This window comes from Oryzias melastigma, linkage group LG7 (assembly GCF_002922805.2).
Source record: "Oryzias melastigma strain HK-1 linkage group LG7, ASM292280v2, whole genome shotgun sequence".
Classification (NCBI taxonomy): Eukaryota; Metazoa; Chordata; class Actinopteri; order Beloniformes; family Adrianichthyidae; genus Oryzias; species Oryzias melastigma.
In genome coordinates this window covers 28683650-28698467 of record NC_050518.1, presented here as the reverse complement: position 1 = coordinate 28698467, position 14818 = coordinate 28683650, and the positions used below count along the sequence as shown (strand labels likewise).

Genomic DNA, 14818 nt, shown 5'->3' with positions numbered 1-14818 from the left:
TACAAGATGGCCGTAAACTCATTCACCCTTTGGCCATCCCATAATAACTTAAAACTTCCTTTGTTTATCCTGACAAGTTGGTTTTTTTTGTGGATTTTTAATTTATTTTTTTGAACCCATATGAGATTTTGATTCCGTTCATGTTTTTGATTATTTCTCTCGCTGTGATGTCATCACGTTTTTGGGAACGTTTTTTACTATGCTAAAAATTCATTTCACCGGCAGGTTTTACTGAGTTATTAAGTATGTAGTGGGATCAACATTTTCACTCAAAGCAGAAACAATCTGGTCCTTCAGTCCAGGACGACAGACGCTATTTTTGGAAACAATTCCTTGGAAGGTTTTAACTAGTTTAGGGAAGTTTCATATGACTTATTTTCATATTGTTTTGCCTTTCTCTTTGCTTCTGGATCAGATTTACACATTTGTGTTATATCTTTACACTTTTAGTCTTTGTTCTAAAAACATAAAATCTATTTTTGTGAGTTTTTTGTAATAAAAAAGACAAAATCTAGTACTTTGTATATTTTCAGGTTTTATTTTGAAATGATTTTGAAATATACATGTATTTAAATACATCCGTTAAAGCAGGAGCTGGTGTTGAACTAAACGATGGTTATGAAGCATTGTCATAAAAACAAAAACATTTTAAAGATGAATCATTGCAGCAAATTGGAAAGCTAAAAAGATCCAAAACTACTAAGAGTTATTGCAAGTATCACCTGTTGATGTGGATTTTAGATGCATTAGAGGCTTTTTAAAAATTTCTTGTTTTATTATTGTTTTAGCTGCATCACACTAGATGTTTTTTTGAACATGTTATTGAAATCAGACCAGGAAGAAGTTATGAAATCAGAACTTTATCTGTAACTCCATTCATAAACTATGATATTTTTTTCCTGCACTTTAGGTTCATAAATTTCTCTAAAAAGTCAATTTCCTTTAACCAAACAAATGAGTGAAATAAAAAGGTCCAGTAAAGCTGCATTACCTGCATTAATGCTGGTCTGAATGCTTTAAGCTGAGAGGAGAAAGCTTTGAAGCAACTTCTCTCTCCGTCTTCCTCCTGTTTCCTCACAACTTAACAACAACCAGAGATGCTTACTGGGTTTGCTGTCTGTGACTAACACTGAGACAGCTGGTGCATCTGGACAATGACAGCAAAGGAGACCTGCTGCATATCTTAGCGGCATGAGGGAGTTGACAAAACAGCAGCTGGCTCACCTTTCCTGGCTGTCCGTCTACGACCACAGCTTTAGGAAGAGCCTGAGCGCAGACTCCTGATAAACTATTCCAGCTTCTATCACTTTATTTGAGTGTTTCTGTGGAGGCGAGGCTCGAGTCCTCCTCTCTCCTCACTAAAACGCTTCCTCCCGGTTTGTGTCTGCTTTTGCCTTGGGCTCCAGCTCCAGGCGTTTCTGTTTCTCCAGACAACAGCTTGGAACGACGCAGCTCCTCTGCAGCTTCCACACTCACTAATGGCGGCTGCAGGGAGTCGTGTTTGGAGGAGAGTCCGTGCACGCCTCTGAGCTGCTCCACACTTTAATGTCTTCCTCATCCAATATTAATAGAGTTAAAACTTTAGAGTAATTAAAGGTTAAATATACATGTTTTATCATTAAGGTTCCTTTAGCTAAATAAAGATTCTAAAACTGCGAGAATCCCTCACTGAATCATCTAAGCTGATACTTTATCAATTCATATGTTTCTTCCATCCATGCATCACTATGATTAAATGAGTTCTGGAGTCATTGTGATGAATAAATTCACACGAGTGGTGCTCTAGATCATGACTTTTTGAGTGGGCATTTATTTCCAAAGATCCAGTTTGTTTATTAAATCTAAATAACTTTTTAGATTTTTTAACACATTTTTTCAAATCATTTTTCCAAAAGTTAATCTAACACAAACAAGCAGCAGCTCAGAACTAGTTACAGAAACATATCTGCATGTGTTTCAGCAAAGTTATTGATTGATTTGGCTTATTTCAAGCACAAATTGTGGACGATACAAGACAAAATAATAAAAAAAAAATCAACATCCACAGATGAAAAGTCTGAACTATGAAGTTGATATGAGGGTCAAGGAAAGTTTAGAGGCATGAGGATCCTCAGACCTATTTTTTAACCTAAACGTGGATATATATAATTGGATTTTTATATTATTTTACGTATTCATGTATATTTTTTAACTTGTTTTTTTTTTATTGCATCCTCTTTATGAAAATGTGTGTGTTTGTGGGTGTGCAGGTCCCCAAAATATAATTCCCCTGTTCCATTATCAGGACAGATTTCTACCTTAGATCTTATGCAGAGGTCATTGTGTTGTGTGGATGGGGGTGGGGGGAGGCATTGTGTGTTTTACATTTCATTCATTTATTTGTGCATTTATTTGTTTTATGAAGGTATTCGTTGTTTTCTTTTTTAAGCTGAACATGTTTTTTGATACAGATCAATAAAATGCTCTTTATAAATCAAGTTTGATTTGATGAGATTTTAGCCATCTTAAAGTACAAACAATTTGGCTATTTAGAAATTTTCCAAATGGGTCTAATTTTGCACAATTACACTTTCAACAACGGTCAAAAAACAAAGTAAAAACCACAAATGGGGGAGTCCCGCAGGGCTGTTGTTTAGGTCTGCTTCCCTTCTCATTACACGCTAGTTCCTAGGTGTATAATCAAAGAATTCTCTTTTAGTGTTGTGTTCATGATTACCAGATACATCCTCTGAAGTAGAGGGACTCATGCTCAGCCAAATTACTCCCTAATTATCTCTCTGTTTAAAAAAAGAAGAACTTTTGAGTTCAAACAAAGTTATGCTTTTAATCAGTGTATGTAAACCCTTCTGTAAACTCAAACTCTTGTGCTTTCTTCTTGTGCTGGTTCCTTTCAGTTTCCTAAGAATACATTCTTCCGGTCCAGAGAAGATTTCAAAGAGCAGTTCCTGCCTTTATTTTTACCTAGCATCCACAGTTTTTATGTCATTATGTGATTGCTTAGTAAACATTTACACTACAGTGTTATCTACTGGGATTTTTTGGGGCTAATTTAAAGTTTAGCTTTTAATTTAGCAACATGCTAACGTTTTTGACTAATTTAATCTACTGAGGAATTTTAGGCTATGTTTGAGTTTAGCTAGTATTAAAGCAACAAGCTAGCTTTTTTTGGCTAATTTGGAGCTTAGCTGATATTTTTGCAACATACCAACATCTTTAGATAATTTGTTATCTACTGAGGTTTTTTTAGGCTAATTTAGAGTTTAGCTTTTAATTTAGGAACATGCTAAGGTTTTTGACTAATTTAATTTACTAAGGCGTTTTAGGATATTTATAGTTTAGGTAGTATTTAATTGACGGGCTAGCTTTTTGGGCTAATTTGCCATCCACTAAGGTTTTTTGGGGCTAATTTGGAGTTTAGCTCATATTTAGGCAACACACTAAATATTTTTGCAAAATTGGCAGGAATTAGGAATTTTTAACCAATTTTACTACAATTTTTTCAGAAATTTAGGTCATCTTCAGCGCTCTTCCATAGTTCTTTAACAAATTTCCAGTCTATTAGCAAATTCAACATTTTGCAAATAGCTTTCGTATTTTCAGCAAATCCCTTCAGCAATTACAGTAAATTGCGTCACCATTTTTTTTTTTTTTTTTTTTAGCAAAAAGCTTCAGCATCCTCCACGACTACTTTCAGTAAAAGACATTCCCACTAGCATTAGAGCAGGTAATGCAACTTTTCTAGTTTAGTTTTGCTGTTTCCCCACAAACAAGAAGACTTCACTCTGGATTTGGACTCTTTTTTACTGTTTTCTTTGGAATACAGCGTGAGCTTTTATTTGAAAACAGGAGTGTTTTAAGGAATCACCACAGGAATGTCCTGCTGGATCCTAACAGCAGGCATCCTGGAGTCCAGCACTCTCCTCTGTGAGGTGTGGGGAAGGCATTGGCTGGGGAGCAGCTTGATAGGCTGAATTGTGTGCGCGAGGCGCTAAAGACATGAGCCGAGGTGTTGAGGCTGAGGTGAGTCTGCTCCAAAATCAATAGCTCATTACGTGATGCTGTCAGGCCGGGCCACGGAGGCGAAGCCGGAGCTCCGCTGGGGGGATTACTCGTGTGATTGTCAGGGTGATAGAAAGACGCCCCGGCTCCGGGGACGGGCCGGCCTCGCTGCACACACAAGTTTGAGCGCTGCTTAATGTTGCCCTCCATCTCTGGGGATGCACAACTGATCTGATGCAGCCAAAATATGACGAAGAGATCACTATTTGAGGGGTTTTGATTTTTCAAGAGTGAATCGTCAGTCAAAAACAGCTTTTTGGTATTCAGCATCATTGCTGCTATGACTTCTAATATGTTTGATGTTGTTTTCCTAGTTTGGCCGGACGGAGGTGATCGATAACACTCGCAATCCAGACTTTGTCCGAAAATTTGTGCTGGATTTCTTCTTTGAAGAGAAGCAGAATCTAAGGTTTGACGTGTAAGTAATCGTTTTTTTTCTAAACTTTGACATCAAGATGTATAAAGTTATTTTAGCTCCACACAAACAAAGTTCACCGTGAAACATCAGAGCATCATACATCTGTTTATCCACTTTGTGTTGATCCTTCCTGTGTCCGCTGGATTATCTGACATCTAAACAGAGATCAAATCATATTTTAAAACTGAAGAAAAATACATTCATGTCTCACTTTTACTACATTTTATTTTTCAATGTATAAATTTGACTGTCTAAAATCTATTATTAGAGAAAAATATATTCCATGGAAAAAGAAAATCGAACCATAAAGAAGCTCAACAAGTGTTTTCTTAAGTCCCCGCTCCAGATCCAAATGTTCACAGGAGCCAGAGGGCGGTAAAAATGATGTAGTAAGGTTAAAAGAAAACACAAAGTTCCACAAACAGACCAAAAAGCATTCATTAAAATCCAGCCAGGAAATGACTCATTCTCCTCACAACCTAGTGACTGGGTTTAAAGCTTTTCTAAGACGGCTATTATTGTCTGTTTGTTTCACTGATGCTCAATGATGATCGAATCACACCGAAATTTGCCAAAAGGTAATGAGTAGGTCTCACCCGGATGTGTTCTCATTTAAGAACAATTAGTTTTTCTTGCATCCACTTTTCTAAAACAGATTTCCTCCAAATGGATGGAGTCAAATACATGTTTTTAATTAACAAACATTTTCATTTTGTTTCCTGGATGCTGGTTGGCTGTTTCACCTCTTTGTCCACAAAGATAACCAGCTGATGCTGGTTACAGTTTTCCCACAATGCATGAAGTGATGAGGTCACTTGCTTCGATTGTGTTTGAGTCAGACATCACCCACAGAAAATTATTTACCTCCAGCTCCAATGAGTTGCCATTTTATTATGATCCAAACGCAGTTTATAGACAGTGATTGGTCGAGTCGGTCTGAGTTCACATTTCTATGGCGACCATTCTCACCAATCAGGAGAGAGCTTTTTAAAAGGCCACACCCCTACCACTTGAAAGCAGGTCACAATACATCTGTCAAAAGCTCTAAACATTGGATGTGATGGCCATCAGGCACCGCCTACTTTTATTGAGGCTTCTGATTGGTCAGTTTATAACTTCAATAACTTTCATTACAGGAAAAAATATCATGAAATAAAGAGGATTATCAAGAACATGTAAAAAAAAAGAAGTTATTAGAAAAAGAATGGTTATAGCTGTTTATTTTTCTATAGTAGTCTCAGTGGCCCTGTGGTAGAGTGTCCGCCCCGAGACTGGAAGGTCGTGAGTTCAATTCCTGGCCGACTCTTAAAGGGGACCCAGTGCCTCCCTATTTGACACTTTGCAAAAAGGGGTTGGATTGGGGGGTTAAACCACCAAATGGTTCCTGGCAACGCCTGTTCACCGCTCCCCCAGACGATGGGTCAAAGGTGGAGAACAAATTTCACACACCGAGGTGTGTGACGACTAATGGAACTTTAACTTTAAGAAGTCTTTAGAATTTTGGCTTTTTGGAGCCAGCATGTAAGGGGGGAGGGGTCACCTAGTCCAAATCAGTGGGGCGGCTGTGGTGCAGTGGTAGGGCGGTTGACTCCTGATTGGAAGATTACGGGTTTGATTCCCGCCTTGCTCGCCCATGTGTCGAAGTGTCCTTGGGCAAGACACTGAACCCCGAATTGCCTCTGGTGGGAGGTTGGCGCCAGTGTTCTGCAGTGGAGCCACCACCAGTGTGTGAATGTGCGTGTGAATGTGTGAATGGGTCTGTGACTGTGAAGCGCTTTGGGCCCTCGAAGGAGGGTAGAAAGCGCTATACAAGTATACACCATTTACCCTACAGTCAATGGTTCCTACTGAATGTAATCCTTGAGGTTTATGTGGGGCTCTCACGTCAGACTTAAAGGGTAACCAAACCCTAATCAACTTCTTTCGTCTGTTGACCTCTAGAAATGGGACTTTAATGCTCCTGTCTGTTGATTGTTGCCAACTTTTTTACACTTTATAATAAACTTGTTTAATTCCTAAGATTATATTCTAAAACCGTCAGTATGCTGCCCCCTAAAGGCTGAAATGAGGAATTACAGTTTAATTTTGTGATTGGTCAACTGGTTTAAGTTCCATGTCATTTCAGAAGTTTCACGCCATCATGTTCTACAGTTCCAGTATAAAAGCCCCGCCCATCTTTGGTTCTGTAACAGTCGGTCGTTCTCATGTTAACTTTAGCATGGGGCGTAGGTGTTTTGTCAAAAATCTACTGGCTTGTACAACTTCCACTGGACGTGGAAGTTAGTCAACCGGGTTTTAGTGCATTTGGCATTGAATCCAGCAAGCACCGTCATGGTAATGGATTTACAATGAATGTTACTCAGGATTTTTTTTCGTAATACGTTAGCTTATGATGCTAGCGTCATTTTACCCCTCAGACTCGAGTCCCCTCCAGTCTAAACCATGAGCACCTGCCTTAGGAGAAGGTGGAGGAGAAATATATTCACCCCCCACAGGAAGTTCAGTGGAGATACTGACATCACTTTGCTCGGTACCATTCTCCATATTAAAAACCCAGAGAGACTACGTTACCTGAAGCTAAGCTCACTGTCAATCTCAGATCCAAACCACACCCCTCCACTCAGCCAGCCCCCTTTTTTTGTTGCATTTTTCAAATCACCCTCCAACTCCAACTGAATTTTTTAATTTCATTTTTGACATATCAAACACAGATTTAACTTGGACTAATCGTGCAGTTTCCACTACCTCAAACTCCAAATAACTCCAGTAACTTGGAATCACACTAAAGACATGACCTTGACTGGACTCAACTGTTGATTCAGACTTCACTCTTGTATTGGATTGCACATTAAAATGTAGCCTCAGACTCAAGATCAAAAACTTTAGACTTTAATTACACTTTTAAACACATTTCAGGCTTAATTAAAAAATGTAGAAATGGACGAACAAAAAGTGACATAAGAGTTTTAAAGTGAAAATGTGCTGAGCCTAACGGAGCTGTCTGGTCAATCAAATAAAAAAACAGCTAAATGGGGGGGAAAAAAATATTTTGTGTTCATTTTGTGTTGGATTTCCTTTTTTTGTTTTTCTATCAGCGGATTCATATCTATGTTTCCTGATGCAGGTACAATGTGGACTCCAGAAGCTGCAACATTTCCAAGCATGTAAGTACATTCTGCCTCCTTTAAATGACAGTTTCGACGCACAACTATTTTTAGCGATTCTTGATGTTAAAGCTCTTGAACCTCAAGTAAGAACCGTAGATGTTGGTAAGATTCTCCTCTGACAATGTCTTTTATTCTTTTCTCTCCCTGTAAAATCAATCATCTTGGAGAGCAGAAGGTGAGTGCTTTCACTTGCAGATTTCTGGCCTCCTGAGTCCTGGTATTATGCTTTTGTTCATTGCACTTTTCATTTTCCCGTAAACCGAGGTGTCCCCAGACAAAACTTGTAATTTAGTGCTCTGCTTCATTCGTTGTGATTTTATTGAATTTTTCTCCCACTTTATCCAATGATTTCATCAGAAGGTAGCAGCTGGAAAGCCATCTCTTTTTGTTTTCTCCACTTCAAAGCACAGGCAGCTGTTGATGTTTCACTACAGCAGATTGTTCATGTCAGGGTTTTAGCGGGGGCCACACACATGTCCCCGTCAGGGCACCTCCACCCCCCCACCAGCCCTCTGCTCCTGTCTTGTGTTTTATTATGCCGTGTCATCTCTGCCTTTTATGTTTGGTGTGTTTGTTTCTGAAACGACAAAGTCTCCTCTTTGGGAAAGTCCTGAGCGATCTGCTCTAATGACATTCGATTCCAATGCAACTTGTTTCTCACAATAGCTAAATTATGCAGCTCTTTATGACTTCTTAAGCTTGACCCAGTTTGGTTCATGTATGCTTATGTAAATGCTGGAATCAGTATGCAGAATTAATGTTTAATTTAAGATGGCACTTCAGTGAGATGAGATTGAACTTTAATGACTTCAGTATCTGTGCTACCATCACCATCAATTTTACGCTTGTTCATGTCTTTTAGTGAGCACATCATGTGTGACGCTAACGCAGGGAAAGTCTGGTTCTTAGGCCTTCATTTGTTGAAGGTTTGCGTGTAAAAATTTGCAAAAAAAAAAAAAAAACGGGTTGCACCTACTTAAAGCCTTGACCTGCACAGGTTTTTGGGTTGTCTTGCAGTTCCCTTGAGGCTTGTTCACCCACCTTAAAAGATGTGATGAAATGGAACGTACCATTGTCGTGGGTACGTTACATGTATTATGAAGTGTTCATAAGGCTAGTGAAAGTTGCTCGCATTTCGTACAGGTGATGCTAATGAGCTGTATAGACTACAGGTGCTACACTAGCTTGTTGCATATCTAAAGTTGGACGCCATATTGGATATGTCGAGATTCCTGTTAACTGCTGTGCTACAACTGTACAAATAGAACTCGAAAAACAAGAATGTGACTTTTCACAGGTAAATTATTACTGTCAACTGATAAAGGAGAACCTCTAGAAAACATTTTAGGAAGATCTGAGTGAGTTTACTCTCAAAAGTGAACCTTTAGGCTGATCTTGTGGCCTATTCAAAGTCAGTGGTAGCTTTAGACTTTGCTCTACTTCTATGTTTTCTGGCAGGATCACAGATCTTTTTTTGATTTATGGAGGAAGATCATGGTATTTGTATGTGGGTTTGACCTCAGATCAGACCAGACAACCCGCTGGTAATTAGATTACTAAGTGGAAGAAAATAAACTAACCAGGATTTCCTTAGTAGCGGGGAGCGAAGAGGGAAGAGCACAGCGCCAAATCGCCATCTGGCGGGCGGACAGGAATGTGTGGCGTCCGGAAAACCACCTGGCCGGTGTTGCGTGGGTGCCTGAGTCCTTCTGATAGAGGCTGGGTGGGATCCACTTGTGCATTTGCCCCGCGGCGCTACCAGTTACGACTCGATAAGCCGAGTACACCATGTAGTTTACATGGGACCTGGGACGTAGACTGAAGTGGTCCCTATGCCCCCAGTCCCGTTTGTGACCACCACTACTGTTGATCAGGCTACATTGTTCCCAGTCTGCGCATTATACTGCCCTCGCTAAGGACAACAGGCGCAGGCGGTCGGCAGTGATGACGGTCACGCACCAAACCGTTTATAAACATGGACCTAGGAGTCTAACAGTTTGTGTAAATGAGTCTTTGTTTGGATTAGAATAAAAACACAACCATGCATCAGGTATGCATTGGGTTTCCTATATAATAACATATTTATTTATAGAAAAATGTTCTTCATCTATTGCACTTTGTACAAAAAATATTACCACAGCCTGGGTTTTATTTTGTGATGATCAGAGTTTTTTTCTTTTAAAATTGGACAAAAATTAGACATTTTGTGGTCATTTTACTGTATCTGCTGAGCCGTATGTCATTGTTAACTGATATGTCCAATATGGCGCCGCGCTTTATGTATCTTGGACAATGGTGACATTCTAGTGTAACGTCTCTAGATGTTTTGGATGTCGCTATCATACAGTCCTTTTATGCCGCAGTCTACTGTAGATGCTAGTAAGGTGTCAGTACTGGCCCCTAATGAGCACGCATGATTGCTGCACGCATAGGGTGTGCACACAATCTGCACTCTCATGTCCTTGTTCCTATAGCAGGGTTGTCGAAAGTCAGGCCTTGAGGGCCGGTGTCCTCCATGTTTTCCAGCAGCAGATAAAGCAGGATTTCTGGAGAACCAGCAGGAGTCCGGCCCTCAAGGCCTGACTGTGGACACCTGTGCTCTATAGTCAGAACCCGCCAAGGAGCGTGCACCACTTTAACAGCGCTAATGTGCTCTTTGCGCTGTTTGCAGAGTTGTATTGGTTAAATTAGTGTTTTGGCTTTGACCAGTCGCCTGCAATAGAAACAAATGTAAACAAATATTTTCGCTCTAGTGTCACCGAGTGGACCACCTGCATGGTTATTACTGGTTTATTCATTTCCTACCTGCAGACAGTCTGTATTCACCCTTAAGGACAGGTGTGACTAAGGCTTAACTAAAGGGGTGTAAAAGAGAAAAAATAGTTCAAGAAATCGATTTTAGTTTTTTTTTTATTTGATGAAAATGAAAAATGGGTTTCTGTCAGAATGCAAAAACTGTTAGGAATGTATGGCAACAGATGAATTTACTCATGTGGTTTCTCAAACATGAAACTTCTGTCTCTGTCAGGTGTAAACTGTCAGAATTTTGCACAAAGGTTTGCTCTATTTTTTTAAGGCAGTGGAGTCAAACTCAATCACACAAAGGGACAAAATCCAAAACATACCTTAGGTTGCGAGCCGAACAGGATACACATTTATTGATCATTAAAACTAAATTTTTAAAACTTTAAAATGTTTTAACATAATTATGAACTAGATATATTGCATCACCAGAGAATGCGGTAAGCTGAATTTGGCTGCTGAAAATGCTGAAGCTGATAGCTAGCTAAAATATTAGCTATGTCAAATTAGCCTAAAAAACAGACGAAAAACTTAGGTTAGCCAAAACAGCTAGCATGTACAATAGCTGAAAAAATAGCTAAACTTCAAAATATCCTAAAAAACTGAAAATAGCCTAAATTAGCCAAAACAGCTGGCTTGTTAATAGTAGCCTAACTCCAAACAGCTCCCAAAAAGTAAAACATAAAAGCCAAAATTAGACAAAAAAGCTAGCATGTAGCTGAAATAATAGCCTAACCCAAAATAGCCTAAAAATCTTAGTAAATGCCAAAATAGTCCAAAAAGCTAGAAGAATTCCAATTTTTGAAACTTTAAAACCATAACTTTTTAACATAAATATGAATAGTAAAAAAACAGGAATATTATTCCAGAATAAATCAACTTAAATCTTAAATAACTTTCAATGTTTTACTCTCTATAAAAATATATTTTGTCAAAATTATTCAAATTAGAAATAAGTGCAAGATAACATCGGGCCAATAATAATAATAAAATAAAAAGATCTGGAGGGCCGGATAGAATTACCAGGAGGGCCGGATCTGGCCCCCGGGCCTTGACTCTGACATGTGTTTTAAGGAGATGCTGACTTAATGAAAGGCGACAGAGAGCTTGCTGTCTTATTTTTACACTATATTATTTTGGATCAACAAGGCAGAGGTCATTCCAAACATATTCATGTCCAACATGTAAAATTTTGAAAAAGTTGAGTCTGGTAATCATAAGTCATGGTAATTATTGTTGAATTTATTTCTTGTTTTTTTAACTCTTCTTGCCAATGTATTTGTCTTGAATGTTTTTTTTCTGTTCAATATTCTGTCCTCAAAAAGATGAAAAATGAGCAAAAACTCTTTATAAAATGTAAAAGTATTTAGAAAAATCACACTTCCTTCTGATGTTGTAGATGTTTATGCAAATTGTCTGATGTGTTTTAGTGCTTTATGTGTAAATCTAAAATGTATTTTGTTGTTTTATTCCACTCCATAAGACTATTTGATTAAAATCTTAAAGAGACTGGTTCAGAGTTTGGTTAGGAACCAGACCTTTGGATGAAACATAGTGGGGATGCTCACCAGTTGGACTCAGGGGGCCCACAGACCCAGTTTTTCCTGGGGCCCCAGATACCTTTTAAAAATGCCCCTAATTATCTTGCAAGTAATACTCTACTTTCCCATCATTTTAAGGACTTTCTCGGCCAGACCTTTTGCACACTTGGAGAAATAATTGGCTCCACTGGAGGAAGACTGGAGAGGACACTATCGTGAGTTCCTAACATCCTTTTCATTGTTCTGCTATGACGTTTCTGTGGGTTTCTTCAGGTGTTCCAATAGAGATTATGCACATAAATAATTTGTTAGCCCAAAAGAGCACAGTGATTTCCCCTTTGTCTTGTTCCATATTTACCGTTAGCTGCTGTGAGAACAACATTATAGGAGCCTTCTCACCAAAGAAATGACTCACCCAGTTTAAATAGCTGCTTCTTTCACATTGTTAGATCAAAGTGGGAGAAGCCACCTTCACCCCGCGCTCCTGTTTATGAAGTAGCATTCTGTGTTTATTGTGCTGCACAAAGTGTGATGAAAAAAGTGTGATGTTGGACAAAAAAGGCAAAAACATCCATTTTTGATGCATTGTCATCCACAGATAGCTTGAACCGGGCGGGTTTCTTTTCATTTCTAACAAGGGTGGAACGTGTGCGTTCTTTCTGAACTCAGCTCCCTATTTTTACTACATGCCTGCAGTGTTAGATAACATCGTGTATGGAGAAATGCTGGCGGTCGGGGAGCGATGTGAAGTCAGAGAGGACGCAAGCTACATTTTATTATGAAGGCAATTTATCTGGCTTTGTTTGTCCACACACAGAGGAGTTCATTATACATAAATGAGGGACAGAGGTCTTCAGACTAAGTCGATGTGACGCTAACGCAAGAGCAGCATCCAGACAAATGCGCTGTGATATTAACAGAACAGGCGGCTGTGCTTCAGCCTGAGTGAATGGAAATCAATGTCTTTATGAGATGTTTATTCAGTGCAGAACATTCTTTAAGCGGAACAGTCCAGGGTGAGGCCCGCCTTCGCCCAACGCTGGCTCCAGCGTCCCCGTGACCCCAAACTGGAGCTAGAAAATGGATGGATGGACTTTTTTTAAGGAGAGCTAGTAGAAGTGTAATCTAAGATATTTGCACTCTGAGTTTCTTACGGAAGCGGGGGTTGACTACCAGTATTTTAAAGTCCTGTGAAATTAAATGCAAACACAGTCGGTAAAAAAAGGAGGAAAACTTTGCAGATGGGATCTGACAGATGATTTCTGATTTTAAGGTTAGGAAATTCAAAAAATCTGATCATGGTCAATATAGACTGTAAAATTGTAAAACGTTGCAAGATATTTTTGAAACACAGATGTTTAAATGCTTTCAAAAGCTTTTTATTTCCTATTTTTAATGTTTTTTCCCCATGAACAGCATTTCAGCAACCCTACTGTTGTTCTCAAACAATTCTGTTCCAGATGTTCCAGTACAATTCTAATGAATAATGACCTTCACATTCAAATTTATTTACGCTATCATTCACACCAATTTACATGTTTTACAGACAATCAAGACCTTAGTGCCTGTAGAGCATCATTACTCTCAAGCCAAAGGTTGGATGACAGCCGCTTTCGCAGTGTTTCTGTGTCTCTGTGACTGAGTTTAAAGGCTGTCCCGTATTAACCCGAGAGGGGGGAAAAATATGGGACCTTTTTTGTTATTGTCTCCACGAAAATAAGTAAAGTATTACAGTTCAGGAGACCGGAGCAGGCTGCCCACACTCTCTGCAGCGGTAGTCTCTCTCCTGGCATGTGGAGCGGGCGAGCTCCGCTGAAGTCTGGGAGGCCGTCTGCATCCAAAAAACCACCGCACTGTGACAGGACAGAAACGCTCGTATTGGATTCGTATTTTACCTGCAGATCGGGTCACTGCAAACGTCACGTGCCCAAAGCTGAGTTTCTGATTAGCTGATGTGACACAACAACCTGTCAAAGTTCTGTGACTTGCTTTGAAATGCAGCCTGACATTCGAGCGCTGCGTGTGCTCGTCCAGTCACCAGTCTTAAATGAACTCGACCACTATCACAGGAAAGGCAGAAGGATTGGATAGAACTTCAAAGTACTCAAGAGAGTAGAAGTGATTGACGTGTCCAAAGACGAATAGACCTTCAATGAAACTAAGCACCGAAACGCGGCACAGTTTGCAGCAGCTAGAACTGCGTAAATCAGAACGGTTCCTACTTGGAACTGATATTTGGTGCCCAACCCTAGTCATGTGATGTTATCTAAATGCTCCCTTTTTGTGAATCAACTTAAATAATACTTGTTCTCATCCATTGCTGTGGTTTTGAATGACTTATCACATCAGTTGGTTTGTGTTCATTCACATAATTAGAATTTGATGGCTACATGGTGGCACAGTGGTTAGGGCTGTTGCCTCTCAGAAATGACCTGAGTCATAATCCCAGCTGGGGGACCTGAAACAGAACCACCAACTGGGACCTTTCTGTGTGGAGTTTGCATGTTCTCCCCGTGCATGCGTGGGTTTTCTCCAGGGACTCCAGCTTCCTCCCACTGTCCAAAAACATGCTTCATAGGTTCATTGATCACTCTAAATTGTCCCTAGGTGTGAATGTGAGAGTGAATGGGTATGTGATTAAGGCCCTGCGACAGACTGGGGACTTGTCTGGAGTGTATCCAGTCTTCATCTATCAGTAGCCGGGTCAGGCTCCAGCAACCTCATGACCCCAAAAGGGACAAAATGATTAGGAAGATGAAGGAAAGGATTTGATGGAAACAGTGTAACTGTGAAATTGATTTTTTTTCAACATTTGATAAACTTTTGTGCAC

The 14818-nt window shown here is 39.6% G+C and overlaps 1 protein-coding gene across 1 annotated transcript in view; it reads left to right on the top strand.

The window, feature by feature from the left end:
* The window catches only part of LOC112159129 (copine-8), a 55415-nt gene extending 42136 nt beyond the window's left edge, over positions 1-13279 (top strand). Inside the window, exons 4-6 of the mRNA XM_024293015.2 lie at positions 4374-4477; positions 7602-7641; positions 12126-13279. Of these exons, the coding sequence (XP_024148783.2) occupies positions 4374-4477; positions 7602-7641; positions 12126-12206 (225 nt within the window). The 3' untranslated portion in view covers positions 12207-13279. The remainder of the gene's footprint in view (positions 1-4373; positions 4478-7601; positions 7642-12125) is intronic.
* The last annotated feature ends 1539 nt before the right edge of the window (positions 13280-14818 follow it).